Source organism: Alosa sapidissima, chromosome 15, assembly GCF_018492685.1.
Source record: "Alosa sapidissima isolate fAloSap1 chromosome 15, fAloSap1.pri, whole genome shotgun sequence".
Lineage (NCBI taxonomy): Eukaryota > Metazoa > Chordata > Actinopteri > Clupeiformes > Clupeidae > Alosa > Alosa sapidissima.
This window is the reverse complement of record NC_055971.1, coordinates 10,448,189-10,474,866: the sequence shown is the minus strand read 5'-3', so window position 1 is coordinate 10,474,866 and position 26,678 is coordinate 10,448,189. Positions and strand designations below refer to the sequence as shown.

The following is a 26,678-nucleotide window of genomic DNA, read 5'->3' as shown; positions in this document are numbered from 1 at the left end:
CAATCGATAGCACGAGCCTCAGAGATGGGCAGCGTCGCTATGGTAAAGACACAGCAGGAGGTAGAGTGCTTACTTGCAATGCGACCAGTACGATCAGGTTGGTATGACTTCAACATCGATGATTCTGATCAGGAGACATACACATACACTGACCAGCATTACAGAAATATATCAAGACAACATACGTTTACATGGACAGTTTTTTGTCATTCCGATGAAACTATGAAATGATGAAACTTGTCTGTTTACAAGGGGTACATTCTATTCCGAACAGGTGCTCTCAAGCGCTTTAGAATCTTTGATCGGAATAACCGTTGTTGCCTACTATTCCTTGAGAAGATACAGCAGATTAAATTCCGATTAAAATTCTGACTGGATTAGGCATTTTTACTCCGATTGAGGTGTTCATATGAGAATTTTTATTCCGATTGAGCTGTTATTCCATTTCTAATCGGATTAAAAGTGTCCACGTAAACGTGGCTAATGAGATTTATTTTCATGTGATTTCATTTATCAACCAACAAAACAAGTTTTATCTGCTCTTATGTCTTTTTGTAAATATATAGGCTGATGTATATTTATTGTAAATGTATTATTGTAAATGCATACAGTATATATTATAAATGAAATTCCATACAGTCTGGCTTTTGGACCAGCAGTATTAGGTGTTTTGTTGTTCTTCTTAAGACGAGATGAAACAGTAGTGAGGCAGTGAGCCTGCCCCTCCTAAGTCCGCCTGAGTGCTGTCAGCTCCCTGTGCCCGCCACCGCCGCCTGACAGAGGGCACAGCATGCAGGTCTCTAGGGGGCAGATGTGGCAGTGGAGGAGAGATGAGGAGAGGGGCGCAGGACTGGGAGGAGGAGGGGGGTACACATGGAGCCAGAGGGGGATGGGGGTGTGGGCGGAAGAGTCTCATTTCATTTTACTCCATAAAATATTAAAGAGTCCTAATATCCACAGATGTTATCCACTATGTCATGCAGATTGAAGCTAAACAGTCACAGTGCTTGACAGCTTCTCCTGATAAAGGGAATTTTCAATATTTATCGGACATTTTGGGCCACATGTATGCAATATCTCCCCCGGAATCTTGCCCATACTGAAAATGATTTCAAGTTACAATATCAGTGTTGCAGCCCTGCTGGCAAAGTCAGGGGTTTGGTGAAAGCACTCATTATGTGTGTGTGTGTGTGTGGTGGGTGAAGGGAGAGTGCCCTGCCCAAGTCTGGAGCTAATTGCAGCCCTGGTTCAGCGCTGGAGAGAGGGGAGCGGAATCTCAGCGGGCCAATCAGAGGGGCTTTTGGCTGCATCCGTGGGCACCTGGCGGAGCGGCTCATACACCACCACCCCCCCCCGCCCCACCCCATACATCCTCCTCCCTCCCCAGCCAAAAACACACAGTGGGGAGAGAGAGAGAGAGAGAGAGAGAGAGAGAGAGATGACGGAAAGCGCCTCCCTGTGAAAGCTTCTCATTTATCTCTACAAACAGACAGCACGGGCATGCCTACAGAGAAACATACACATGGAAATGTGTGCGCACACACACGCACACACACACACACTTCTACCCAAACTGTCCTCAAAAAATCCTCATCCAGAACACTCTGAGGAGTCTAGACACCTTCCTTATATTATGCATTTTGCTCAGCCCTTTGCATAAACATGTACACTTTCACTGTGTCACTGTGTCATCCACACTCACACCTACACACACCTACTCAGCGCGTCCCCACGGGGTGCCCAGGTGTGGCGTCTCTAATCAGCCATAATGGTGCCCCTCCCACCCCCTCCACCCTCACGCCATACTCCCCTCATCTCCGTCTCAGCCCACTGCTCTCCTGACAGCCCTCGCACACGGGGGGGGCCACCCTCCCAGTCCCACACACACACACACACACACACACACACATCCCCCTACTCCCTCCATACACACATACACAAACTCTTCAGCCTCACCAAATGCATACATACATATCCCTCAACTCACACACACATACATATCCCTCAACTCACACACACACACTAATACCCTAAACCTACAAAAACACACTCATACGCCTCACATGACACACACACACAAAGCCATTCCCGTTAGGGCAGTCTGCTACAGTCATGGGTAACTGTTTACTTTGTGTGCCAATTAATTAACCAAACTCAGGGTGACATATCCATCCCAGCACCCATCTGCCCCTGCTCCTCACACCACCTTTAATTAAGACTGAGAAAGGCCAGAGAGAGAGAGAGAGAGAGAGAGAGAGAGAGAGAGAGAGAGAGAGAGAGAGAGAGAGACACACACACACACACACACACACAGCAGGAAAGGTGACAATACTACACACACTCACTGGGGTCAGAGGTGGATAAAAAAACACAATAATTTAAGATTTTACAAAAATCTGCTGTGAAAAAAACACACCCAGGAAATGGGACCAAGCCACAGCCTGAACCGACACGGCTAACAAACAAACATACAAAAGAACACACTTTTGGCTGAGTGCTCTTCTGCTCTGTAGGATGTGATGATCGCTGACCTGAATTTCCAACTTGCAAGTGAACAGCATCAGGCAGGTGGGCGTGAGTAATTCACCCAAATCCTGACTTCAATGAGCATGAGCTATGAGATGATGGTGCGCCAGGGCAGAGTGTGTTTTGTGCAGCAGTTGTGATGGAGTTAGCTGCTGTGTGTATATGTGCGTGTGCGTGTGTGTGTGTTTGTGTGTGTGAGTGAGAGAGAGAAAAAGAAAGAGAGATGTAGCTTGTGTGTGTGTGCGTGTGCGTGTGCGTGTGCGTGTTCAGGTGGGTCATGGCTCACCTGAGCCTCCTCTTGAGCTGCAGGCTGTCGTGGATGATCCTCTTGACGAACTCCAGCTCGCCGCCCTCCGCCATGATTTCCGTCTCGCCCCCCGTGTTCACCGAGCTGGGAGGGGGCCGCCGCGCGTTCCTCGAGTTCACACCCTGGAGCGGGGAGACAGGAGGACGAGAGGGGGCGCAGGGAGAGAGAGAGAGAGAGAGAGAGAGAGAGAGAGAGAGAGAGAGAATGATAAGGAAAGATTGCATGAAACCCAAAAAGGGGGAGGAGGAGAGGGAGAGAAGGAGTAATGTGATGAGATAAATGTGATGAAATAAATTTCAGCCGTGCAGAAATCCTCTCATAAAATATTCAACCGGTTGTTTCACGCAACATGACACATCTGTCACAATACACATTTGATAACACACACACACACACCTTCTGGCATGCTGTATGGACACAAGCTTATCTTAAGAAATTAACAGAAAAATCCAAAAAACATGTCTATGTACCTTCGCCTCCAGCTGGTTGGCGAAAAAGGGTGGGTTACACATGCAGAAGTCATAGATGATGGAGGACTCCTCTTTCAGTGCATCCATCAGCAACGTCTTCTGAGGGACCTTCACCACTGTCAGACAGAGCAGGAGACTGCTAGGTTCATTCAGGTTCACACGCAGTCATTCAGAATACGGTCCAAATTAATGAGACAGATCTTGTTATACAGAGCTAAGTATGGTATATACACTACTTGTCAAAAGTTTGGGGTCACTCAGAAATTTCCATTCTACTCCATTATAGACAGAATACCAGCTGAGATCAGTTGCACTGTTTTTTTTAATCAGGGCAGCAGTTCAGATTACATGATGTACTTACATAATTGCAAAAGGGTTCTCCAATATTTTCTCAGTTAGCCTTTTAAAATGATATCAGATTAGTAAACAGAATGCGCCTTTAGAACATTGAATGAATAGTTGCTGATAATGGGCAATGTAGATATTACATTAAAGATGCAGCCATTTCTTTCTGCAACAGTCGAGAACCCTTTTAAAAAAAAAAACAAACAATGCAACTGATCTCAGCTGGTATTCTGTCTATAACTGAGTGGAATGGAAATTTCTAAGTGACCAACTTTTGACCGGTAGTGTATATTCTCCCTTGGAAGCATGTCTGTTATATCTTGTTAGCATTTTATTCTACCCGTTGTGAGAGCAGCTGGATAATATGACCTGATTCCTGAGCTCCTACACATGCACGGTGGGGCACACGCACCTTTGATCAGGTCGGAGAGGTTGTTCTGCTCCACGTTCTTTGTGGCGTAGTTGAAGCAGATGTCGTCGACCTCGGTGGCCAGGAAGTACCAGCCGTTCATGGTGGCCCCCAACAGAGGGTAGATGCAGGAGGCCCCCGTCCCTGCACATCAGGGAGGACCAATGAGGACACAGCTGACAAATAAACTGCTCTTACCGTCATAACAAGATGGATTTCACAAAAGACTAATGGCTTCGGATTTGGATTCAGATGGCGTAAGATGTCATATCAAACACTCTCAATTTGACACTAATTGCCTAAATGACTATTAGGGTTTCACTGAAACTCAATTCACATTTGCAAACCATTCTATTTTTTGCCTATTTTCCTTGATACAGAGGATGTGATTGTGCCTATAAGTAGGTCGGAGCACAAGGAAAAGTGTGTGTGTGTGTGTGTGTGTATGTGTGCGTGTTGGTGTGTGTGCGTCTTGGGAGAACAAACGTTGGGTGACAGTGATCTGTCTGTAATGGAATAAGGCTGACCCAGGCGGTCCCGATCACGGCAGCCATTATTTGATCAGCAGTGTCTCTGTGACTGGCCCCGTAATGAGAAAGCCCCACAGGCTTAAGTGGGCCGCCCCAGAGCCAACATGGCAACCCTCTGGGTCAGAGACGACTGTCAGTAGCTGTACAGCCATTCATCATACACATGACAGCCGGCAACCTGGAGTCTCCCGATCAGAGGCCAACTAGCACTCTTGGGAGTGGTGGCTCTACACCCCCCCCCCCAAAGGAGTAGGGAGGAATAGCACAACAGTGCTTTAAACCAACTGAGGCCTGTCCATGCCCATCAGTGGTAGCAGCAGCAGGAGCAGTGGCAGCTCTGGGGCTTTGGCTCACACTAGCCTGAACAGCCAGAGGGGCTGGGAAAGGTGGAGGCAGTGGTGGTGGAGGCAGTGGTGGTGGTGGAGGCAGTGGTGGTGGAGGCAGTGGTGGTGGTGGTGGAGGTGGTGGTGGTGGTGGTGGAGGCGGTGGTGGTGGTGGTGGTGGTGGTGGAGGCAGTGGTGGTGGTGGAGGCAGTGGTGGTCCATCCAACTAATACATCCCGTGAGTGCATTGCTATGAGCCTCATATTAAACACAGTGGGGCGGAGATGGGAAGGAGGAGAGGTGCGAGGCCTGGGGGGTTGGGACGGGAGATGGAGATATGACTGCTGCAAGGGAGATTGAGTGAGGGGAGGGGAGGGGAGGGGAGGGGGGGGGGGGGGTGTGATAAGGATGAAGGATGGAGAGGAGGGGAGAGGAGGGAGGGAGGGGGGGGGAAGAGAGAAGGAGGAGAGGGAGTGTACCGATGTCGATGCCCCTGCGCGGGCCGTCGCAGGCACCCTGGTCACTGATCAGGTCCTCCACCCAGTGGATGTAGTTGAGGCGCAGTGGCACGGTGGGGATGAGGCGCTCCAGGGGGATCTGGATGGTCAGCCCAAAGTCCTCCTTCAGCAGCGTGCAGGTGAGGGCCCGCACCGCCTCGGGGTCCTTGAAGTTCAACCTGCAGAAGAGACAGAAAGAGAGAGATGGACAAAGGGAGAGAGAGAGAGAGACGGTAGAAGATGATGAGGACAAAGAAGAGGAGAGAGAGAAGGAGCTAAAACAAGACAAAGGGAGGTGGAGAAACAGGACCATGCAGCATGAGAGTGAAAGAGAGAGAGAGAGAGAGAGAAAGAGAAAGAGAGAGAGGGGAGAAAGAGAAAACAGAAAATTGCTGGGCAAAGACAAAACGTGTGAAAGCAAGGAGGCTCACTGGCCCATAATCACATTAAACCCCCCACATCATACACCCGGCAAGATGAAGCTTTTCAATTCATCACTGTCAATCACAGACACGTCTGCAGTGATGGGGAAGACGAACGAGGGGCCCATCAATTTGCACCACCCTGGTAATGGCTAACGAGGACTTCATTATGAACCTCCACCCCTCCCACACACACACCCCATACACACACACCCATACACACACCCACCACATACACCCCCACACCATCACTTCCCATTCCTACATCTTTAATGAATCACTGCGCTTGGGAGTCATGCTTTTGTGTTGGGAGGGGTAAAGTGCATGGAGGATAGTTGTAATTAAAACGTCTCTACACATTCACACCTCCATGGATGGAACCACACCAGTGTGTGTATATATGTGTGCGTGTGTGAGAGAATATGTGTGCATGTCTAGCACCTCCAGGTGCGCCTATGTATCCATGAATCTGTGTGTCTGGATAGGAAGCCTGCTGTGAGAGTGTCTGTGTGTGTGTGTGGTGTGGTGTGTGTGTGTCTGTGTGTGGTGTGGTGTGGTGTGGTGTGGTGTGTGTGTGATGTGGTGTGGTTGAATGCATTTAAGGCACTATCCTTCTCTTGTCTCCCACACGTGGTGATAAAAACAACAAAAACCCTAAAACAGACAGACCCCAACATGTTCCATGAGCCTACCTATAATCCCCTGTTGTGTGGTTGCTACCCATAATCCCCTGCTGTGTAGTTGCTGATGGGAAGATCATCTCAGGCACTACATGTTTTGACATATGCAGATTAACGTAATCCCAACCTGGTGATCACCATCTAATAGGCATTGACGTAGCCTTTGTACAAATTACTGTTTAGCATGTTATCCTACGGAATTAACACAATAATCTAAAACCATATATCCTACGCTGCATTGACCCCCTACACTGTGCTTATCTACAACATCAGGACCAGCAGAGCATCTGATACTTTTGAGGAAACTTATCAGGGCCACACATCTCCCTAATTCATTAGTGCATTAGCTCTGCATACTGCGCTGTGTGAACATGACCTTCAGGTGATTTCTTTTGTCTCCTGGCAGCCCTGAGCAGAGCGGTGACAGCAGAGGGTGGAGAACTCGGCCCCCTTGCACTCAGCCCACACAGTCTGCAGGGGAGGTGGCAGAGAAGCCAGACACCGCCAAGCCACTGTCATCGCCCCACCACCCACAAACTGGAGGGGTGACAAAGAGAGAGAGAGGGGGGGGGGGGGAGGAGAGAAAGAGAAAAGAGAGGGGGCAGAGAAGAGTGAGAGGGAGGGAGAAAGCGAGAGTGAGAGACAGGGGAAGAGAAAGAGATAGAGAGAGAGAGGTGGAGAAGGTGAGAGAGAGAGATAAAGAGAAAGAGATGGAGAGAGTGAGAGAGTGAGAGGGAAGAGTGAGAGAGAGAGAGAGAGAGAGAGGGAAAAGTGAGAGTGAGAGAGAGAGAGAGCTCGTCTGACCCAGATTAATGTGTCCATTGTTGGGTCCAGTGGGCCGGTTGGCTCAGTCAGGTCATGATCAATATGCTGGGGAGGGGGTCTGTGGCTGCCGGACTGCCGGCTATTTTTAGCCACTGATGAGGCTGAGCACTGCTGCTGTGCATAAGGAGAGATGGAGCACTGCGGCTATACTGCACACCGTCTCCACGGCAACACCCCCCACACACACACACACACACACACACACTAACCAAAGTCAACATAGAGACACGCCCATTTGCATTCGTATATGCATATAAAATACAGAAATATGTATGTGCTAACAGTAAGTGTGTGTGTGTGTGTGTGTGTGTGTGTGTGTGTGTGTGTGTGCACAAGAGAGAGTCCACATTTGTAAGCATAGCTGCCTGTGATATAATGGATGATAGCAGCCGGTCATAGATATGGCTGACCCTGGCGTGGCTGGAGAAAGGTGAGTATGACTATCTCACATACTGTGGCCCCTAGAGAGAGTAGGTCACAGCAGCTCCAGGCAGAATCAAGCACGGCAGGGAAAGACAAGGAGAGAGAGTAGGAGAGTAGGGGAGGAGAGGAGGAAGAGTAGGGGAGGAGAGTATGGGAGGAGGAGAGGAGGAGAGTATGGGAGGAGGAGAGTAGGGGAGGAGGAGAGGAGGAGAGTAGGAGAGGAGAGGGAGGAGGAGAGTAGGGGAGGAGGAGAGGAGGAGAGTAGGAGAGGAGAGGGAGGAGGAGAGTAGGGGAGGAGGAGAGGAGGAGAGTAGGGGAGAGGAGAGCTAGTTGTGGGTAAACCACCCTACACCTCCCCAGCTTACCAAGGACACACCAGGTCCACAGAGAGAGAAGCCACCTCAGCAGTTTCTCTCCCCTCATAAACACACTAGCGCTACGCTACGCTACGGCTGCTGCCGCTGATGTTATTCACTGCTCATCACTGGCTGCGGCAGCAGAGGGCATGAAAAAGCAAGGGCACTAGCACACCTCAGCAGAGCCACTCAGGCAGGCAGGAGAAAGAAAGACTCCCATACACACGAGCACACACATGGGCACGATACATACACAGATACCATGAGCAGAAGGGACAAAGCAGTGGAACAAAAACAGCCCTGCAGCAACATGGGAAGGTAGTGCAATTAGGGTATGTGCAAAAATGCTAAACCATCACAAAAGATATTCTCAAACCTTTCTGAATGTCAGGGAAAGGACATGCACATTTTGGGTGCTTGAAGGCGTTTTGTGTTGCAGAGAAATCATTACCATGCATCACAGTGCAATTCTTCATAACAAAAATAACAATGTTAATGTCTGTGACATATTTCAATAGTGTGTGTGGAGTATTATAATATTGACTCAAGTGATTTCAAAATAACTGCATTATCCAGTGAGCTTTTGTCTGTGATTTATCATCTCTTCAGATGGCATTTGTTATTGCACTTTGACTCAATCATGTCTCATCTCAGTGAATCTTCATTCCCTTGTTTCTCCCTTTCTCTCAAGCAAGCTAGTTCCCTTTTCTCAGTTCTTTTCTATTAGCTCAATCTCACCACACAGCTACTCCTTATCATCCCATTTGACACGTTTCCCTCTTTCTTCTTCTTTTTCTGTCAACTATATTCAAAACAACATGACATTAAGTCGTTTTAAAGCCATAAACTGTTTTTTTACACCATTTTAGATAGATAGATAGACAGATAGATAGATACCTTATTGATCCCCAGGGGAAATTCAAGGTCTCAGTAGCATACAGACATCACACACACATTCACTAATAGCAGAAAAAAGTAATTAAAAGTATATAATATAAAAAAATGTATGCTGCTTTGTGAAAGGTGTAGTCTGTCTATTATATATATGGACACACGGTCAGAATATTGCTAAACATGGGGGTGAAAGGAGAGGTGCTGTGAATTCAGTCAATGTCGGTTTGTCTCACACACACAGCTGCTATAACACACAGTATACTATAACAACGAGGAGATTTAATTAGATATTATGGCATCAGTACCACAAAGTATACTCAGCAGATAATATATGGCCAAGACAGCTAGCTGACCAAGGATCATTTACAATTTGTTAGTAAATTAGGCTAGCCAGTATGCTGGAGTAAATTCATCATCTGAGGTAAAAATGTTAAAATACACGTTGGGAAATTGGGAATTCTTACATGTGGCCTATGAGACAGACCAAGGCGACTCACTAACACCTAGCAGAGGAGAGGGCTAAGAGGCACTTGTAAAACAGAGAAAAGTCAGTCAACCCCACTATCTACCATCATTAGAGCAGTGACCTTTTACCATGGAAACGTTTTTTTTTCCCCTTCTTTAGAAACACATTACTACACACACAGCGGGGTTCCTCCTACTCCATCACGCTACTACACACACAGCGGGGTTCCTCCTACTCCATCACGCTACTACACACACAGCGGGGTTCCGCCGCTGCAACACTACACGCTTTCTCGCTCTGCTCTGTCCATCAATTAAAGTGAAGAAAAATAAATAAATAAATAAAACACGCTTGTCTCATGTTGCCCTCAGGAGATGTGAGCACAAACACACAGCCAGAGCCTCACTCTCTCAGACATCTCGCGTCCAGAGAACAAAGCCCGATGTCTCCAGCCTTTGGCTCTGGCGTCGGGGAGATGAAAGTGGAGACGATGCCTCTTCAAGCAGGGGAATGTGAAGTGATGGTTTTGGCCGTCAGAGCCCACTGTACATAGTTCTGGTCCACCCCCCCCCACCTCCTCTTATTCCTCAGTGACTGACAGCACTGCAATAACACACACTGGTGAAGGAAAGTGCAGAAGTAAAATGTGAAGGCAAGCAATTTAATTCATTTCTATACAGAGTAGCACGACATTGTGAAATCTCCTGTCGCCAGGCTTAATATCACAAAATAGGGTAAATGAAGGTATTAATATATACTAATATACAGGTGGGGTGATGGGGGGGGGGGGTAGAGCAAAGTATCAGGAAAGTAGAGAAGTAGACAAAGACAGAGAGACAGAGAGAGAGAGGTAAAATAAAAGAGAAAGAGGTAAAAAGACGATTCTTCTGATTTTCAGGTCTCTTTCAGTGCCAACAGGGACTGCCTTTCTGTTCTGAATGGGGGAACACTGAGGTGGGTGGAGCACGGGAAAGCCATCTTTAGGATCCACACTCACTCCGCGTCTCTAAAGGAATTGATCCGAGTCCAGCCCTTAACTCTCTGATTATTCCTCTCATTCCAGAAGAAAGCGCTCATCCACGCGCGGCCCACATCAATAATGCAGCGAGCCCAGCGCCGACTGTGGAGATTAATGCTCGACTTATTAGCAGCAAAAATCTGCAGAAAGGACCGGCAGACGGGAGCCGAGAGCTGGGGAGCTCGGCAGACACGAGAGGGGAGACGTTAAATGTCACTCTGAACTTTGAATTTTTAATTTGGCGGCGGGCGCGCACTACTCAGCGCTGCTGCTCTGGGATAGGATAGGCTGAGGTGGAGTTGGGTCGGGTCGCTGTCAGACAGAGACCGGTGATGGACGTTGTCCTCTCTCTCTCTCCCCTCTCTCTCTCTCTCTTTTGCTCACCCCTCCTCTCTCTCTACTTTCCTGCTTCTTCCTAATCCCGTCTCTTCTCCACTGACATCTGTGGCCCACATCTTACCCTCTTCGCCATATCTCACTCCTCCACTCTGGCTCTGGGAGATTGCTGGGATGGGGTGGGGTGGGAGACTGGGACTCCCCCTCTCTCCCTCTCTCTACTCCCTCACCCTCATCATCCCCTCCAGATTACCCACATCCTCCAAATGGCTGCTACTTACACTAAACTTAAGGAAGCTTATCTCTACCAGTTAAGACCACACAGACTGGTGATGGAGGAGGGAGAAGAAAAGAAAAGTCTGGCAGTGGAAATATGTTGATTTTTTTTTTTTTTGCCGACTTTGGCAAACATTTCGACTAATCCCTACGCTAACTTGTTGGTGCAGTTGGTCTTTGTCGTCTTTGTTGGCACCCTGGTGAAAAGCGGCTGGCGGAGCCGACGGAGGGGCCAGCTGTTTGGGTGGTGGTGGTGGTGGGGGGGTGGGGTGGATGCTGCGTGGGTGTGTGCACTGTCTGTGGCAGGGCCTCCTGTTAATTGTGTGCCATAATGGGCACTTGGCTCTTTCAGCTGCAGATGCCTGGGCTCGTCTCGTCGTTTATTTATTTATTTTGTAAATATATTAACAGCTCAACCCCCACAACTCCCTGGCAGCCTCAAACCCACGCCAACATGCTGACACAGGTAAACACTCTCACACCTGCTCATCACGGCAGCATGTTCTGCATTCATCTGCATTTACACAATGCCATTTTCCCCTTCAAACACGGCAGCAATACTGTTGCATCTCAAATACAGCAAGGTGGGTTTGGGTGGGTATGTGAACGTGTGTGTGGGTGGGGGGTTGCTCAAAGCATATGAATGAATTTAGATGCCCTCTGAAACTGTTATAACTGCAAAGATGCACACACATACATGCCCACGCGCACACACATACAGACACAAGCGCCCACAAACACATACACCTGAGAACAACACCTGCTACCAACACTAAATATAAATCTGCCAACCTCAATAGGTTGTTAAAAAGGTTTGTTAAAAAACCTGACCAGAACCAAACTGACCACAAGTGTATGCTGGAAAACCATACAGTTTCTCTACGCATTTGCTGAGTTTGGGGAGACTTTGTGCAGCTCAGCACATATTTCATAAAAGAGGAGCAGGGACTGAGCAGCCGTCTCCAGCTTGGCAGGCTGGTGGATTACTGAGGTGATCTTTGTGAAAGGAGAGGTATGTATTAAACATGAAAGAAGCCAGCACTGCTGGAGCCGGCCAGGGGCAGAGGCTTCACTGTGTGCGCTTAGCATGAGAAAGACAGAGATAAAGGCAAAAAAGAGAGACAAAGGTAGAAAGGTAGAGAGGTAGAGAGAGAGAGAAAGAGAGGGAGAAAGAAGAGAGAGAGAGAGAGAGAGGGAGAGAGAGGGAGTGAGTGAGATTGACTCACATAAAGATGAAGAGCCAGAGAGGGTGAAGCAAACAAAGACCTCCATACAAAGAGAAACAAAGAAAAGTCTAAAAGGAAAAAGTCAACACATGTGCAGCTAAGTGTTGGATTCTCTGGTCTCCCTAGGAAAATGTTGCGTACATGTGAGGTTGTGTGTTTGAGTGAGTCCAGGAGAACAAAAGAGAAAGACTATCTTCAGAGATGTATTGAGCCAGCAATCTCATTCAGTAATGAGGTGCTGACTAGGACATCCATCATTATCTTATCATTCTACAACTGACAACCGTTCATTATAAGACAGAAATAATAAAAACAACACAGGCATTTAAAGACAAAGAAGCCACAGAGAGACACGCACACACACACACCAGATGAGTTCGGCCCAAGCTCTACCCACCTCATTAAAGGGCACAGTTTGGGATTCCAAAAAAACATCATTATTACAGATCAAAGGCGGCCAGCCGGCCAACGTGGGGCCCCTTTCACTCGGCACCTTCAGACCTGCGCTCGCACACCTGAGACAAGACAACAGGCTTCGGTCCCCTCCACCTGCCAACCCTGTCAGAACTCGCTCACCCACAGGTCCACTCATGTCACACCTCACACTGGGCACAAAGCAATAATCCCCCTTTCTGAAAGCAATTTAGAAGATTTCAGCTGTGTGTGCAGATATACAGTATGTGTCGGGGATGCATTTGGGAGTAAAAACGAGTCTGACTGGATAACAGCCAGCTCTGCCAACAATGCCCACATTTAACATCTGTTGTTCTCTGTATGAATATCCCGTGTGAAAATCAAGGGCGAGGCAGTGTAGCTATTCTGTGCTCCGCAGTTGTATGAATTGAAATGGCAGGATGGCAATGGGTTGTTTCAATGGGTTGTTTCAAAATGACAAGACATGGCAAAGGCAAAGAGGCAAAGAGGCAAAGAGGCAAAGAGGCAAAGAGCCCCCCCCCCCCCCCCCCCCCCCGACTCTCTGTGTTTGTGTCCTTTCTATTGGAGTGCACGAAACCCTGTTCCATCAGGAAGCTATATGTGTCTCTGACAGCCCAGCATCTCTCTGGCAGTAATGATCTGAGGGGTCTCTCAGAGCTAGAAAAGAGACAGGATGACACATAAGTCTCTCTCTCTCTCTTGCTCTATCTCTCTTCCTCTCACTTTCCCCCTCTTTCCCTTAGCTCTCTACATATTTCATCCCTGTGCGTCCCAATTACTGACTGAGCTCATGCACAGCTATTGGACATGAAGCAGTCTGGCACTTGGTGGTGTGTGTGGTTTTTTTCAGTCCCTGCTGCCTCTCCTCCACCTGCCACTCTGAGTCTCTCTGCAGTGCTGCTTCCAGGGATCTCACACACACGCACAGACACAGACATACTGTACACACACACACACACACACAGAGAGAGAGATAAATCACAGCACCCAGGAAAAGCAGGAGGGAAAAGTGAGAGGATCTGAGGTTTTAGCTCAGTTGCATGCATAAATAATATCAATGTGTTATTTTTCCAAAACCCAAGATAAACATGCCAGTCAAACAAGCAACTGTGATTGAAAGCTTTGCACATGAATGCTGACTGGTATTTTTCTGTATGTGTACATACATGTCTTTGTGCATGTGTGTGTGTGTGTGTGTGCGTGCGTGCGTGCGTCTGTACAAGTTTAACTGTGTATGAATGTGACTCCAGGGCAGTTTTACAGGCTGCAGACAGTAAGCAGACCCTCCAGAGTGTATAGGGGAGAGATCATGTCTCCAGACAGAGTGAAGACCAGCCCTCCAGCATCACCTGCCCACTGGCAGGAAAAGCCCTCTGTTCTCTGAGGAGGCAGCTGCCTTTGTCTGTATACTTCCCCAGCCCAACACTAGCGTGTCTGGGTTTGGTGAGCTTCCAAGCCCTTGCAGCCTGCTTCATCATTAGCATTCGCTAGCTCTGCTACCTCCAAGGGCTTCAGATCCTAGGAGACCTACAACTCTAGCACTGCATCCACATGAAAAGGTGAGAACAGTTACACCTCAGAGCCTGTGGATGCAACAATTAGACTAGTCTGGATCATATCAGGCAAGGAAACAAACACAACCCAAAGGCACTGATGAAGCCATGCTCCAGAAAGGGAAGAAGAAGAAGAAGAAAGGCAGTTTTTTTTCTAGGGAGTTGCACATAGAGTTCAAATGCCTGTTAAAAATAATTTCCTAGAATCCCAGAGGGCCACAGCTTATCCCTGCCCTAAGGGTGGGTGAATATAGCATTTCGCTGTGGATACACAGACATACAGACACAGATACAGACACACACACACACACACACACACACAACCTATCAATAGACTCAGCAGGATGTGCTTCCCCATCAGCTGATTGCCACCACCTAAATAGGACAGGCACAAAAGTCCCTGCTGGACTATTGATCCCCAAAATCTTTAACTCATTGCTTCCAAAAACCAACCAAAAAAAAAGAAAGAAAAAAAAATCAGTTTTCCAGAGTATGAAGTGGCAATTCGACCAGTGCCATCTCCCATGAGAGAGCTGCATGTCCCCCAGCAGAAATAACCTAAGGGCTTTACCAGAACTGCAGGCTTTAGTCCGTTTTAAGTCCAATCCTTGTATCCCCATAGTTCATGGTTCATTTGTGAAGATCAGAGCACAGTGCCACTTGGGTCAGGATCACAGAGGTGGTTTCGGTACAAATGCACTAGTGAACTTCAGGACGATACAGTGAAAATAATGCAAAGTGTCAGGAAAGTCTCAAGTTTCAAAGAATCAGAGATCACAGAAGACGTCCGAGGAAATAGCCTACTTGACTTGTCTTACTGCAGATGATACCAGTCATACACCACCTTCCTAATACAACCACAGAGAAAACAAAAGCAACCCTACAGCAACAATCTTTGGCCTATGCCTATTAAGTTCTTCTACTGTAGATTTTTCACTGAGATTCACCAGGGTAGATTACATTTATCGGCAGCATGCACAGATTGACAGTTACATGAAATAAATAAAAACCTATCAACCCCTGAGCAAAGACATATGACAGCCTAATGATAATAATCCCACAGATGTACTAAGATAAACCTAAATGAGGTGCCACAGGCAATGCCTGTCCACTAACCACAGTCAAGAGATCTGCCCATGCCAAGAGAGAAAAAGCAAAGCAAGCCATGCATGATGGATGAGGTGCCTTAAAACAGTAAGGGTGAGTAAATAGTTACGACACCGAAATTATTTCTGCTAACCTGTATGCAAGTCTACGGTGCAAAGAAACTCAGGCAAGTATGATACTCACGTGACACGGCCAATCAAGTTGGTCTGCACATGTTGTTGAAACTCTGGATATTTAGAAGCTAGGTAAGCGAAATCTGGAGGTTTGTCTTTGTAACGATTTCTTGGGTGCATAGATTTATTAAGAGCCATCCTGCAACTGAAAGAGAAAGAACATAATAAGCACCCCTGTCAGGACATTATCAAAAACACCACTGCTATTTCACCTAACATAATGTCATTAACTGACGTTTATTTGAGGATGGATCAGCTGTAGAACAAGATAGAACTCCAGGTGACTTTGGCAAGTGTCTCACTGTCAACATATAACATCCAACGTTAATGCTGTTAGCTTTAAACGTCCACTGAAAACTGTGCTAGCCAGTTAGCTCTATTTCAATGTGGCTTTGGAACGTCAACTACGGCCCGTGCGATTTACTAGGTGTAGACATTAATGCTGTTGAGTACTTGCCACAACTAACCATATTACTACGGGCGTTTGAAGTAAATCCAAATAGTTTAAGGTAGTCTCACACACACACGTTGCTAGAACGTTGCAACTATGCTATGTTCCGGGATGGCTGGTCACAATCCTGCGCCGCCGACACTTATGATGACGTAGGCATTTTGGGTGGTAAAAATGCACTGTGGTCATCTGGGGCTCACATTAGTATGCAGGTAGCTCTTCTTTATGTCTGACTTCTCATGATGTGAGATAAAGATTTTTAACCAAACACAACATGATTGATGCAATGTCTTCATCAAGCCTTATTTCGTTTGCATGCACAATGCAAGCAGCTACTTATCTGTGTACAAAGGTGATCACCAGTCTTAAATAGAAGACTGCCTCTTGAGCATTATACTTCCCGTCCATGCAAGGTGTTGTTAGATCAAAGCATAGTAACTAACATTACATCATTGACCCTTGTATAATTGAACTCCACATTCATACCAAGATGTCACTTTTTTATTACTCAAAATATTGTGACCTCTTTATAAATATATATTTGTTTCCCATCAATTACATCAGATTCCAATTAGACATCGACTCTTCTTATTAAAAGGGTCACTGACTATGAATTCACATAAACTAATGTGTGGAAAAATCAAACATCAGGTACACATACATACAAAGAAAAACACAGAAAGACAATTTTGAGATTTTCTTTAATTATGTTGCAAACAATGACATCCAGATATATTGTTAACAATTGGCTGAGTGAACAGTGATACCATAAAAGCAAAAAATCCCATTAGAGCTGTGAAATCTGAAGCCCTCGAATCTATTCACAAAGCACGCGCCGAGCACACAGATGGACTCTAGGCTGGAGGACAGACCCACAGACAGCGATGCGTTGGGCATCTCCACTGCCTGTCTGTGCATGAGCCCTGACAGCAAGTGCAGCATTGGGATTGCTTGGGACCTATAAGTGGCAAACATGATCTTTTTTCCCTCTCCTATCCCAGGCCACATAGGAGCACAGGATCTAATGCCTGCGTTGTGGGCTGTTGGGTCTGTCTGGTGCCTGTTGAAAGCACATCAACAGAACTCAGCCTCTAGTTTCATCCTCTGCAGCCAAAAATATAAACCAGGGAAATCTGATTTCAAGAGGCAAGTCAGAAAATTCTTGCAAAAGTTAACCAACTTTGTTTCGTTTGTCTGTTAAGACCTATGGCCGAAAGAATCCTGAGGTCTGCCAACAGCAAGGGAGTAGCAGGTTTAGATGGATGACTTTTTGTTGTTGTAGAGATCATCTGTGGACACCGTGAATAAGAACAGAAAATAGAGAGAAAAAGATAATCAGGGCAATCTAGCTAAATGCAATGTCCTAGGTTTCCCACATTTTTTGGTTTTTGATGTGTACGAGAGTTTACAGCATGAAACATTTGCACATCTTTCACCTTAAGCATTTCACATACACCCTTTGGTGTATTTGAGGTCTCTCTTCCTATCCAGTAGGTCACAGGGTAGTGTGAAGGGCCAGTGGGCCCAGTACTCTACCCTGGCTATGGACTCAAGAGAAACAAGAAAATCAAAAAGAGATGATTTGACTAACGCAATCTGAAGCAATCCTCTCCCAAAATGGGAGGTTATTGTTCTACAGGAGGCATCAACGGTGTTTCCTTGGGTAAGGGTGGGGGAGTGGTGTGGTGTTGGAGGATACCTCCCTTAGGGAAGGGGGGTTGGGGGGTCTCCAGTCTGCCGCAATCCCATCACAAATGGAGAAAAATAAAATATATAAAAAACAGGAGTCATCCTCCATTGTACAGCACAGAGACCAAGTCTTTTCTACAACCACATATTAAGCTGTCCACAGTTCATCATGCTGGCTGACCTATCTGGTAGGGGTGTCTTAAGTTTGAAGACATTAAATAGCTAATCGCATTAGATCATCTATGTACATACACACAACCATCCCCTTTAAACTAGAGATGAAAGATTGTTTCTGTTCATTATATATTTTTTATTTATTTTATTTCTTTATTTAACAATTAAAGTTGTCAATTAGGCTGCTTTGACATAGCAGCAGGGAGTCCTGAGGGTTAGTCATAAGAGACGAATGTCACACGCTTTAGCATTCAACGCTTGTCTGCACCACAGACACCCCTCACCCAGACAGCTCGATCGTCAGTACTGTTGCATGCAGCAGTGTTGGTCGACAGGAGCAGACCTCGGACTAGTCACTACCAGAGTTAGGATTCTATCGTCATCATTAGCGGCAGCATCAGCAGGTACACACAACAGGAAAATTAGCTAGATAACAGGTTGGATAAGCAGAGGATATTTTTTTTTATTATGTCATTGCATTGTCATGGAAAAAGGGCTAATTAAAAAAATGAAATCAGTTTTATGCATTTATTAATACGTTTTACATGTCTTAGAGCTCCGGGTTGGAAGTGAACCCAAAGATCTAAACAGAGCAGGGATGTGCAAGTTAACTGGATTTTTACTTCTATTCCTTTTTTAATTCATTTTTCCATTTTCATTCTCTTCAATTTGTCAGTCTGCTGCCCTGGTCAGACTTTTTTTTTTTTTTTGAACTCCTGTTAATTTCTCAAGTTAATGAAAGGAATAGCTGGTCACTGTTGGCTGGGATTTATTTAAAAGGAGCTCCCATCGCCTGCTCTTACACTGATCCTATATATGGGGACTGCAAGCTGAGCAGCGTGGGAATCCATGGTTGCCGCTAACAGGACGGCCACTGGTCGATTGCGTTGCCTGTAAGGACTTTCACCGAGCCTCCAGCACGCTCAACCTCACCGATTCAGTTGCGCCAGGCCAATGGGAGGGAGCCGCTGTGGTCACCTGGTGAATATGCCAATTAAGTGGCAGATGCCCCTCACATTGGGCTTCTCTGCATAGAGCAGGCATTAGCAAAAGCGCAGCAACTGCTGGCATTGGAACCAATCTCACTTTCATTTCAAAAGTTGATTTAAATAAATCCCTGTAAACCTAACCAATGACAGCACTGAACTTCCACCTCACTAACAAGCTTTACATTTTCATCATAGAAATTGGTTTCCTTTCGCTCCATTTGCTTTTAACAATATAGATTTTTATTTAGTTTGTGTCCTGCTTACAAGAGACGTTTTTTTTCTTCTTCGTTTTTTTGCACATCCCCCAACACACACATAAGGGAAAACTTTGAATCCTTGTCATGCTCTACATCTCTCCCCACACAAAAGAAAGGGGTTGACGTATTTTTAAAACTTAGCGGAGCTAATCTTCAATTTTCCACTAGAGCAGCAAACCAAAAACAAAAGGGCCTGGAGCACTATACAGGTTTACATGATTTTGTTTGTTTGTTGTTTTGCTGTGGTAAACTAAGTGCTTCATGGAGGGAACAGAGGCATGAATTTACTCACATTAATTGAGTTATACTTCTACTATGCCATGAGAGCCCTACAAAGAGCAAACCCCAAACCCAATTGGAGCGTTTCAGAGGGGTGCCATGACGATGCCTTAAGATGCTTGGGCTGCTTCTGATTTGGGGGTGGGATGGGGTGGCTTAAAAAAAATATGAAACCACAGTGTCAAGATAAATCTCCAGTTAAAGATGTGAGAGGTTGATAAAGCTATGGGTGTCACTATGGGAATGTGGCTTATGGCCGGAAATACAAAAATCCAAAAAAAACAAAACAAAAATAAAAAGCATAAATCGAATAATGCTGCTCACTCTGCAACCTAACTGGCAAACTCAAACGCCAGTTCAAGAATGTGTCCTTCGAGTATTCAAAAGTGAAAGTTCCTTCACTGACTTTAGGCCGTAGGACGTGTCATGACAAGAGCACAAAGCTTTTTAAATCCCTAAAGGTTTTCCAGACAACAGGTTTTGAAAACATTCTTAGATGCAGCCATTAAAATATGATCTAGTTCCACAAGAAGAGAAATGGTAAGCACACTTCAGAAGTGATGTTACAAAGCTACAGAGAAATTTCTCAGAACAAGCCCCACAGACAATCAAATCTCCACGGAAGGATTATAGCTTTTCCTTTTATATTGTCTTTTTTACCCCCCTCAAAAGTCACCAAGCTAGGCACCAACAGACTACGACAGTGGAAAAAAAAAAAAAAAATCAAAAAGAGAAAGAAAAACAAAACAAAATCTAAATAAAAAAAAATAGACAGACAAAAATAAATCTGACACATAAGAACGACACTGTCATTAAATTATCAGTTTTAGTGCCCTACGTTAAACCCAGTCGACGTCTGCCTTCGGTAGGTCGGACCAATGTGAAAGGTTCGGCCCCGTGTTAAACCCTATGGTACTTCTAAACAACGTTATGTAAATTTACAGTATACAATTTTGGATTCACCATGCAAGAATACTTTTTTTCGTGTAACATTTAATAGCTGAATCTACATCCAGAATAATTTACATAAAAGGACAATAGTTATTTAACCAGAGCTCAATGGGTAATAACCATGGTAAGTTTTGAGTGCATCCAGAGGAAGATGGAGCAGGGGGTTGGAGGGTGAGGTGAGGTGGGTGGGTGTTGGCAAGGGTAGAATGGGCTTTTGGTGGGGAGGGGGGAGAGGCGGGAGGTGGATCAGTGTGGGGGTCCTGCCGGTGACCATCAGCGACACTCCCACACTTTTACTGTTTGATCTACACTCCCAGTGACGACATAGGGAGCTGCCTTGTGGAAATCTGCAAAGAGGACACAAAGAGAAAAAAGTGAGAGAGAGAGAGAGAGAGAGAGAGAGAGAGAGAGAGAACACACAGCATTAAAAGGGAAAACAAGTGCTCCTATCAAGAGCAGAGATAGGAACATTCAAATGAGTCATTTAGTACCATGATGAAAGCCTGACGGACATTAGCATATGCATTCAATTTCTTACATAACAGAATATTTCTAATCTAATTTGTCGTTGAACACAACAATGGTTTGTTTGAGTTTATGCCTCAGGACAAACTAATGATACACCTTCATGCTGTCGTGCAGGAAAAGATGAAGTGTATAAAACAAAGCTACTCAAAAGATGCCCATGTTCTCCAAAAGGTAGCACACCAATCGATAGTGCAGATATGAGCGCAGTTCACAAAACCGCATTCAAAAGCTCCTGGCGTCTTCAAAAACACACACAGCCGGCTGGGGAGCAGACAAAAAAGCGTGTTGGGCTGTCTCCTTGGAGACCTCCTGAGCCTTGATCCACTCCAAAGCCCTGGATTCAGACAGTTAGGGCCCTGGAGCACTCCGCAAGCCCCAGAACTGGCTGCCAGCAGCCCCCGGGACACCGCGTTGTGCTCGAGAGCCGGACCGAACCTTGGCAAGAGCCGAAAGTGGCCAGTGGGTGGATTAATCTGGCACTGTTTAGGTAAGGATCTTTGGCACACATGATCTTTGGCACACATGGGCTCATTTGAGGCATAATTCAACCCAGATGCTTGCAAATAAATGACTTCCACCATCATCACCATCACCACCGAGAGTAAGATCATGGACCGCAGACCCAGTTCCTCCAGCCACTTACCCAGAGAGGTAACAAAATGCTCATGGGCACCCAGGGTCTTCTGGCAGCGCTTGTTCTTGTAGTCCCAGATCCGCAGGGTCTTGTCGTCAGCACAGCTTACGATGAACTTCCCGCCGGGGTGGAAGAGGATTCCACGCACCCAGTTATCATGCCCCACCTGCACAGGAGAAGACACATACTTCACCATCATCGCCCCATAAGTTCCTAATTTGAATGTACACTGTAACGTACATTTAACGGACAGTTCTTAATGGATACACACATTCAGCCACTGCCCCAATCCTACCATTCCAGCCTGTCTGACAGGCCATTAGTGGACTCACCAGTGTCATAAGGCACATGCCAATGCTCACGTCCCACATCTTGATGGTTTTGTCTCTGGAGCCGGAAAGCAGGAAGGGTCCAGGTTTGCCACTCTTCTTAGTCTGGGGAGAACAGGAGCACAGTTAAGTGCCATGTGTGAGTGAGAGTGAGAGAGAGAGAGAAAGAGAAAATGGGCAGTGGCGGCCTTCTGTGGCGGTTTCTCCACAGTCTGGGCCACAGTGACAGCGGAATTTAAAAAAAAAAAAAAAAAAAAAAAATAAACACTGCAGTGGCCCAGCAGCTTTCTCTCCAGCCCATCCACAGCCTTGCATTTCCCTGCGTCAGAGGCAGAGGTGGAGGGCTACTGCACAGAATGATAAGGAGGCTGAGCATCAAAGTGCAGGGTGCTCAAGTGTGCGTGGCCATGCTTCTAATATTCAATTTAGCTGCAGCTTTGATAAGTGCACGAAGCCGAACGCTCTGCACTTCAAAACACTAATTAGCTCTGAAACGCAAATCAACTTTACTGGCTTACAACTGGCCTGGACAAATGAAATGGGAAAGACGCCTTTAAGAGAGCCTTCTGCAGAACCTGGACTTTCCACACAGTCAGCAGTTTCTGAACACGGCTCTTTGTGTGTGTTCTTTTATTCTAGATAAGGATTTTTATGGAGTCTATTTAATCAGATAAAATTAGGACTGGCAGTGCTCATCATATGTAGCATGTTCACAGTCAAGTTATCACATATAACTGCTCTTAAACGCAAAAAAAAAATAATAATAAAATAAAAAAACTTTTTTAAAACAACCTCAGTGCGGTAAGTGGTGTTCAGGATTTGCATGTCCAGGCATGTATACTAAGAGGTGTGAAACGACCATACTTAAATGTCAACAATGTCACAGATTGAGAACAAAACTGTTGCCGAGGCATGCAGCCTAATTTACATGGACTGGTTTAACGAGTTGAGGTTAAATTCCCCATTTGGGCTTATACTGTGTTTGCCTGGGGAAAGCAGATAGTTCCCTTATGCTACAACAAAACGGGAATCATTTGGTTCTTTCAGCTTGGTTTCATGGGCCACCCGCTGCAGGGGCTAATGTTTTATTATCAGATGAATAGGAGAATTGGACATGGTTGATCACAAGACCGCGGGAGTCGAAATGGCACGCCTGACCTAAGGCCATTGGGGATTTACTCCATGCAATTTCATTTCATGGTCTAATTCAGACGCATCCCAGAGAGGACAGACTTTTGGGCAGAATTTCAAGGAAAAGGGTGTGCCATAAGCGCACTGAATGTTTCCGATATGGTCAAAATACTGATAAGATGGCCATGTTTATTTTGGTTTTACTCGTTACAATGCAGGTACCACCTGAACATCTAACCAAATCAGCAGGTTTGACCTAAAAGTGACTAAAAAGTCCACACACACACACACACGCACGCTCACTTAACCCTTTGTGTGGTGATTGTTAGTACGGGTACACACCCAAACAGTCACCCAATCATACTCCAACACACAAGAAGCTTCTTAACCCTCAGGAGGTCTTAATAAGGGTACATACACACACAGTAGAACCCTCCACACACACACACACACACCTCTGAGCCGGTGGCCTCCAGGATGGTGGGGTGTGCGCTCTCGGGCGCCCAGGAGATGCACTCCACCACGTGCTCGTGCTCCCGCAGCTCGGCCTTGCACTCTTTGGAGGCCACCACCCACACGCGCACCGTCTGGTCGTTGGAGGAGCTGGCGATCAGCGTGCCGTCCTGGTTGGGCCGCACCATGCGCACCCACTCTCTGTGGCCGGTGAACGTCTTCACGCAGTACCTGTGGACAGGACAGCACCACGTCAGACACCATCACCGTGCCTGGTTCAGGAGATCACTAGAGATCAACTCGAAGATAGCATGTTTGACAAGCTTATACCATAACACATGAATAGCATATAAACCAATGTAAGCCTACGTACTGAAAACGGTCAGGTTAGAAGTCTGACTACTCTCAACAGTCATATAATAAACATCAGAATCTTTCTTGCTTATTTCATTTCTTGACTCAAATCAAACTCAGCAGTGTTATTTCCAACAAGAAATATTCTGTACTGATAACAACTCATCTACTGACACACATGGTTACATACCCAGTGGCCACCTCCCACATCTTAATGGTTTTATCCCTTGAGGCAGATACTATGTGATCTCCATTGGGCATAATAGCTACAGACGAAACATTATGGTCGTGTCCTGCAAAACATAAAAAAAATGTGCGTCAATCAACTATCACACTGTAAATTGCATAAATGCTTCAGGAACTTAATAAACAATTCAATTACTACAACTGGGATGAATCCAGTGTTGCAGATAAGTCTTTGAATTTATCATATTCACCACCGCTGCCACCCCCCCAAAACACCACCACACAGACACTTCCTGCACCAAAATTAGATTGTCATCCGTAAGTACTGGTTGATAATTAGAGGTTAAGAATGACCATGACAAACGAGCTTTTAGTAAATTAGGCAATTAAATAACCAGACAGACAACCAATTTGCCCGAGGTTGCTTTGTTCCTTGATGGGGGGGGAGAGCGGCGAAGAAAAAAGCTAATTACACAGAGCACCCATTTTAAAGCTGCTAAACAGATGAAACTAAGACGCCTGGAAAAAGCAGGCTTAAATATGGGTGGAAGCCCATAGAATGTTATCTGGTCTTGGGAAGGATAATTAAAGTCCTGTCCAAATCTCCTAATCTGCTGCCAAAGCAACCAGCCGGGCAAGGGAGGGGGGAGAGAGAGAGAGAGAGAGAGAGAGAGAGAGAGAGAGAGAGAGAGAGAGAGAGAGGAGAGAGAGAGAGAGAGAGAGAGAGAGACAAGACACAGAGAGAAGGACAAAAGACAGAGAACCAGCAGACAGAAAAACAGTAAGGTCAGTAGCAGGTACGTAGACAGGTGTAGAGAGAAAGCTAGATATAGAGTGAGGTAGACAGGGAGTAGATAGGAAGTCTGTGGGGTAAAAGAACCGAGCTGGGTGCAGCACTGGCACAGTGGAACTGGCAGGCAGGGAGGAGGCACGACGGCAGGTCCCAGTGCCCCTCTCCTAATCAGTGCGCCAGCGAGCGCCAGCTCAGGGGCACCGCGCCAGGCGAACTGACGGGGTGTAAATTACCAGGCAGCCCCAATCTGAACACATTAAGAGCTGTTGCACACGCGCTAGCGCACCAGACTGGTTTAAAGAGCCACCCAGAGCCTACACATATCTGACACAGATTAACATGACTGAGAGCTACTCCGACGCCCCATCAGTTTAAGCTTGTGTATTATTTCTTGACTGTAAACATGCATCTTAAGACAGGCTACTACTGCTACCCTGTATTTGGGGGGATTTTTTTTTGTGGGTAAGGTGGGGGTGGGGGGTGTTACGAGAGGCAGCTGGGCTCTTTAAAACTTGTGGGGCCAGGAAGCCTTGTGATATAAATTTCAAATCCAGGCGGTTCAAATGCAAATCCATCTCTGTGGTGATCGAATAAATCAGCTCAGCCTGAAGGCTCATATTAACAGATATGCTTCCTCCAATTTGCCAGTCAATTAGAATTTAAGAAGATCGCAGCCCAAGGTCTAGTTTGTTTAGAATAAAGAGCGTGAAAAAGGTGCCACCCCACAAGCTTCCAGGCGGAAAGTTAAACGCTGTGAGTAATGTCATGCAAATCCTCAGAGAGCGAATCCCACAGGCCTATGGGGCGGTGTGTGCGGTGATGTAAAGACAATGTCAAACAAAGCACAGAATTGGTCTAAGATGTCGTTTCATTTCAGATGGAGGGGTGGGGTGGGGTGTGGTGAGATGGGGGGGGGGGGGGTGCCTATTAAACGAGGTTTCTCTTACCCCAAGGGTGTAGGGGATAGAGGAAGTGATAATGAACTGCATGGATTCCACCTGTCTCCTAGCGCTTGTCAGACACCCATCCACCCACCCTTCCCTCCCAACTCCCCACACGCTCTCTACCGGGAGCTCTTCCCCCCCATTCTGGCCCCGATCGATTTTCCCGATGATCCCAGCTTCCGGCGCTCACCGTGCATGGTCCGGATGCACTCGAAGCCCTGGAAGTCCCAGAGCTTGATGGTCATGTCCGCAGAACAGGAGGCCAGCAGCTTGCCAGTCTGGTCGAAAGAGATGTCCTGCACGGAGTCCGTGTGGCCCTTCAGGGTGCGCTCGAAGTCTCCCGTCTCGTAGTCCCACACCTGCACAGGCAAAGCCACATGAACAATTAGGTCTCCATTTACTCTGACACCTGTCCTAAGGGGAGGGAAAATGTAGGCCAATCGCTCAGTGCAAAACCATTTACATTAACGCTTCATTTTACAGTATTTATGTCAGCCACAACAATGGCTGAAAACAAAAGTGGAGACGATCAGAGCAGTCAGGTGACAGGAGTCAATATTCATACTAAACGGTTACAAAGGGTTACATCCCTTCCACTGCTAGAGTGAGAGAGTGAGATCATATCAGTGGCAGGGGCAGGGCCGGCTCTGAAAGATGGCAGACGGCCCTGTGGACACTCATCTGCGTTTCCCATTAGAGCCATAAAGACCCGAAGGGAGTGACCTCATCGCACACTCACTCAAGCCGCCTCGGACCGTGAGTCTGGATGCGTCGTCCTGCAGATCGTAAAAAGCACAGACCGACACGCCACCGACACAAAAGAGCACAGTGGTGATGTAGATCAAATGCTGGCAGCTTGATCGGTCGTCAGAGGGCTTTTTTTGTTGGGAGGGTTCCAACTCTAAGATTTGGTCTCCAGGCTGAGAGGAGGGAAGGGGG

General features: G+C 46.5%; 2 protein-coding genes across 8 annotated transcripts in view; both read right to left on the bottom strand.

Moving 5' to 3' along the window:
* Positions 1-16,188, bottom strand: part of mettl16 (methyltransferase 16, N6-methyladenosin) — a 31,944-nt gene extending 15,756 nt beyond the window's left edge. The window contains exons 1-7 of one of the 5 annotated variants that reach the window (XM_042063925.1): positions 16,065-16,185; positions 15,833-15,898; positions 15,608-15,742; positions 5,390-5,586; positions 4,061-4,201; positions 3,304-3,419; positions 2,813-2,955 (exon numbers count right to left, since the gene is read on the bottom strand). In XM_042063925.1, the coding sequence (XP_041919859.1) occupies positions 2,813-2,955; positions 3,304-3,419; positions 4,061-4,201; positions 5,390-5,586; positions 15,608-15,735 (725 nt within the window). In that variant the 5' untranslated portion in view covers positions 15,736-15,742; positions 15,833-15,898; positions 16,065-16,185. Of the gene's footprint in view, positions 1-2,812; positions 2,956-3,303; positions 3,420-4,060; positions 4,202-5,389; positions 5,587-15,607; positions 15,743-15,832 lie in introns of all 5 variants that reach the window. The other 4 variants (XM_042063926.1, XM_042063927.1, XM_042063924.1 and 1 more) reach the window with 4 other exon arrangements.
* Positions 16,189-16,732: 544 nt separating this feature from the next.
* pafah1b1a (platelet-activating factor acetylhydrolase 1b, regulatory subunit 1a) overlaps positions 16,733-26,678 on the bottom strand; it is a 33,094-nt gene continuing 23,148 nt past the window's right edge. For all 3 annotated transcript variants that reach the window (XM_042063934.1, XM_042063932.1, XM_042063933.1), the window contains exons 6-11: positions 25,930-26,098; positions 24,007-24,109; positions 23,465-23,693; positions 21,882-21,983; positions 21,559-21,715; positions 16,733-20,734 (exon numbers count right to left, since the gene is read on the bottom strand). In XM_042063934.1, coding sequence (XP_041919868.1) covers positions 20,661-20,734; positions 21,559-21,715; positions 21,882-21,983; positions 23,465-23,693; positions 24,007-24,109; positions 25,930-26,098 — 834 coding nt within the window. In that variant the 3' untranslated portion in view covers positions 16,733-20,660. The remainder of the gene's footprint in view (positions 20,735-21,558; positions 21,716-21,881; positions 21,984-23,464; positions 23,694-24,006; positions 24,110-25,929; positions 26,099-26,678) is intronic.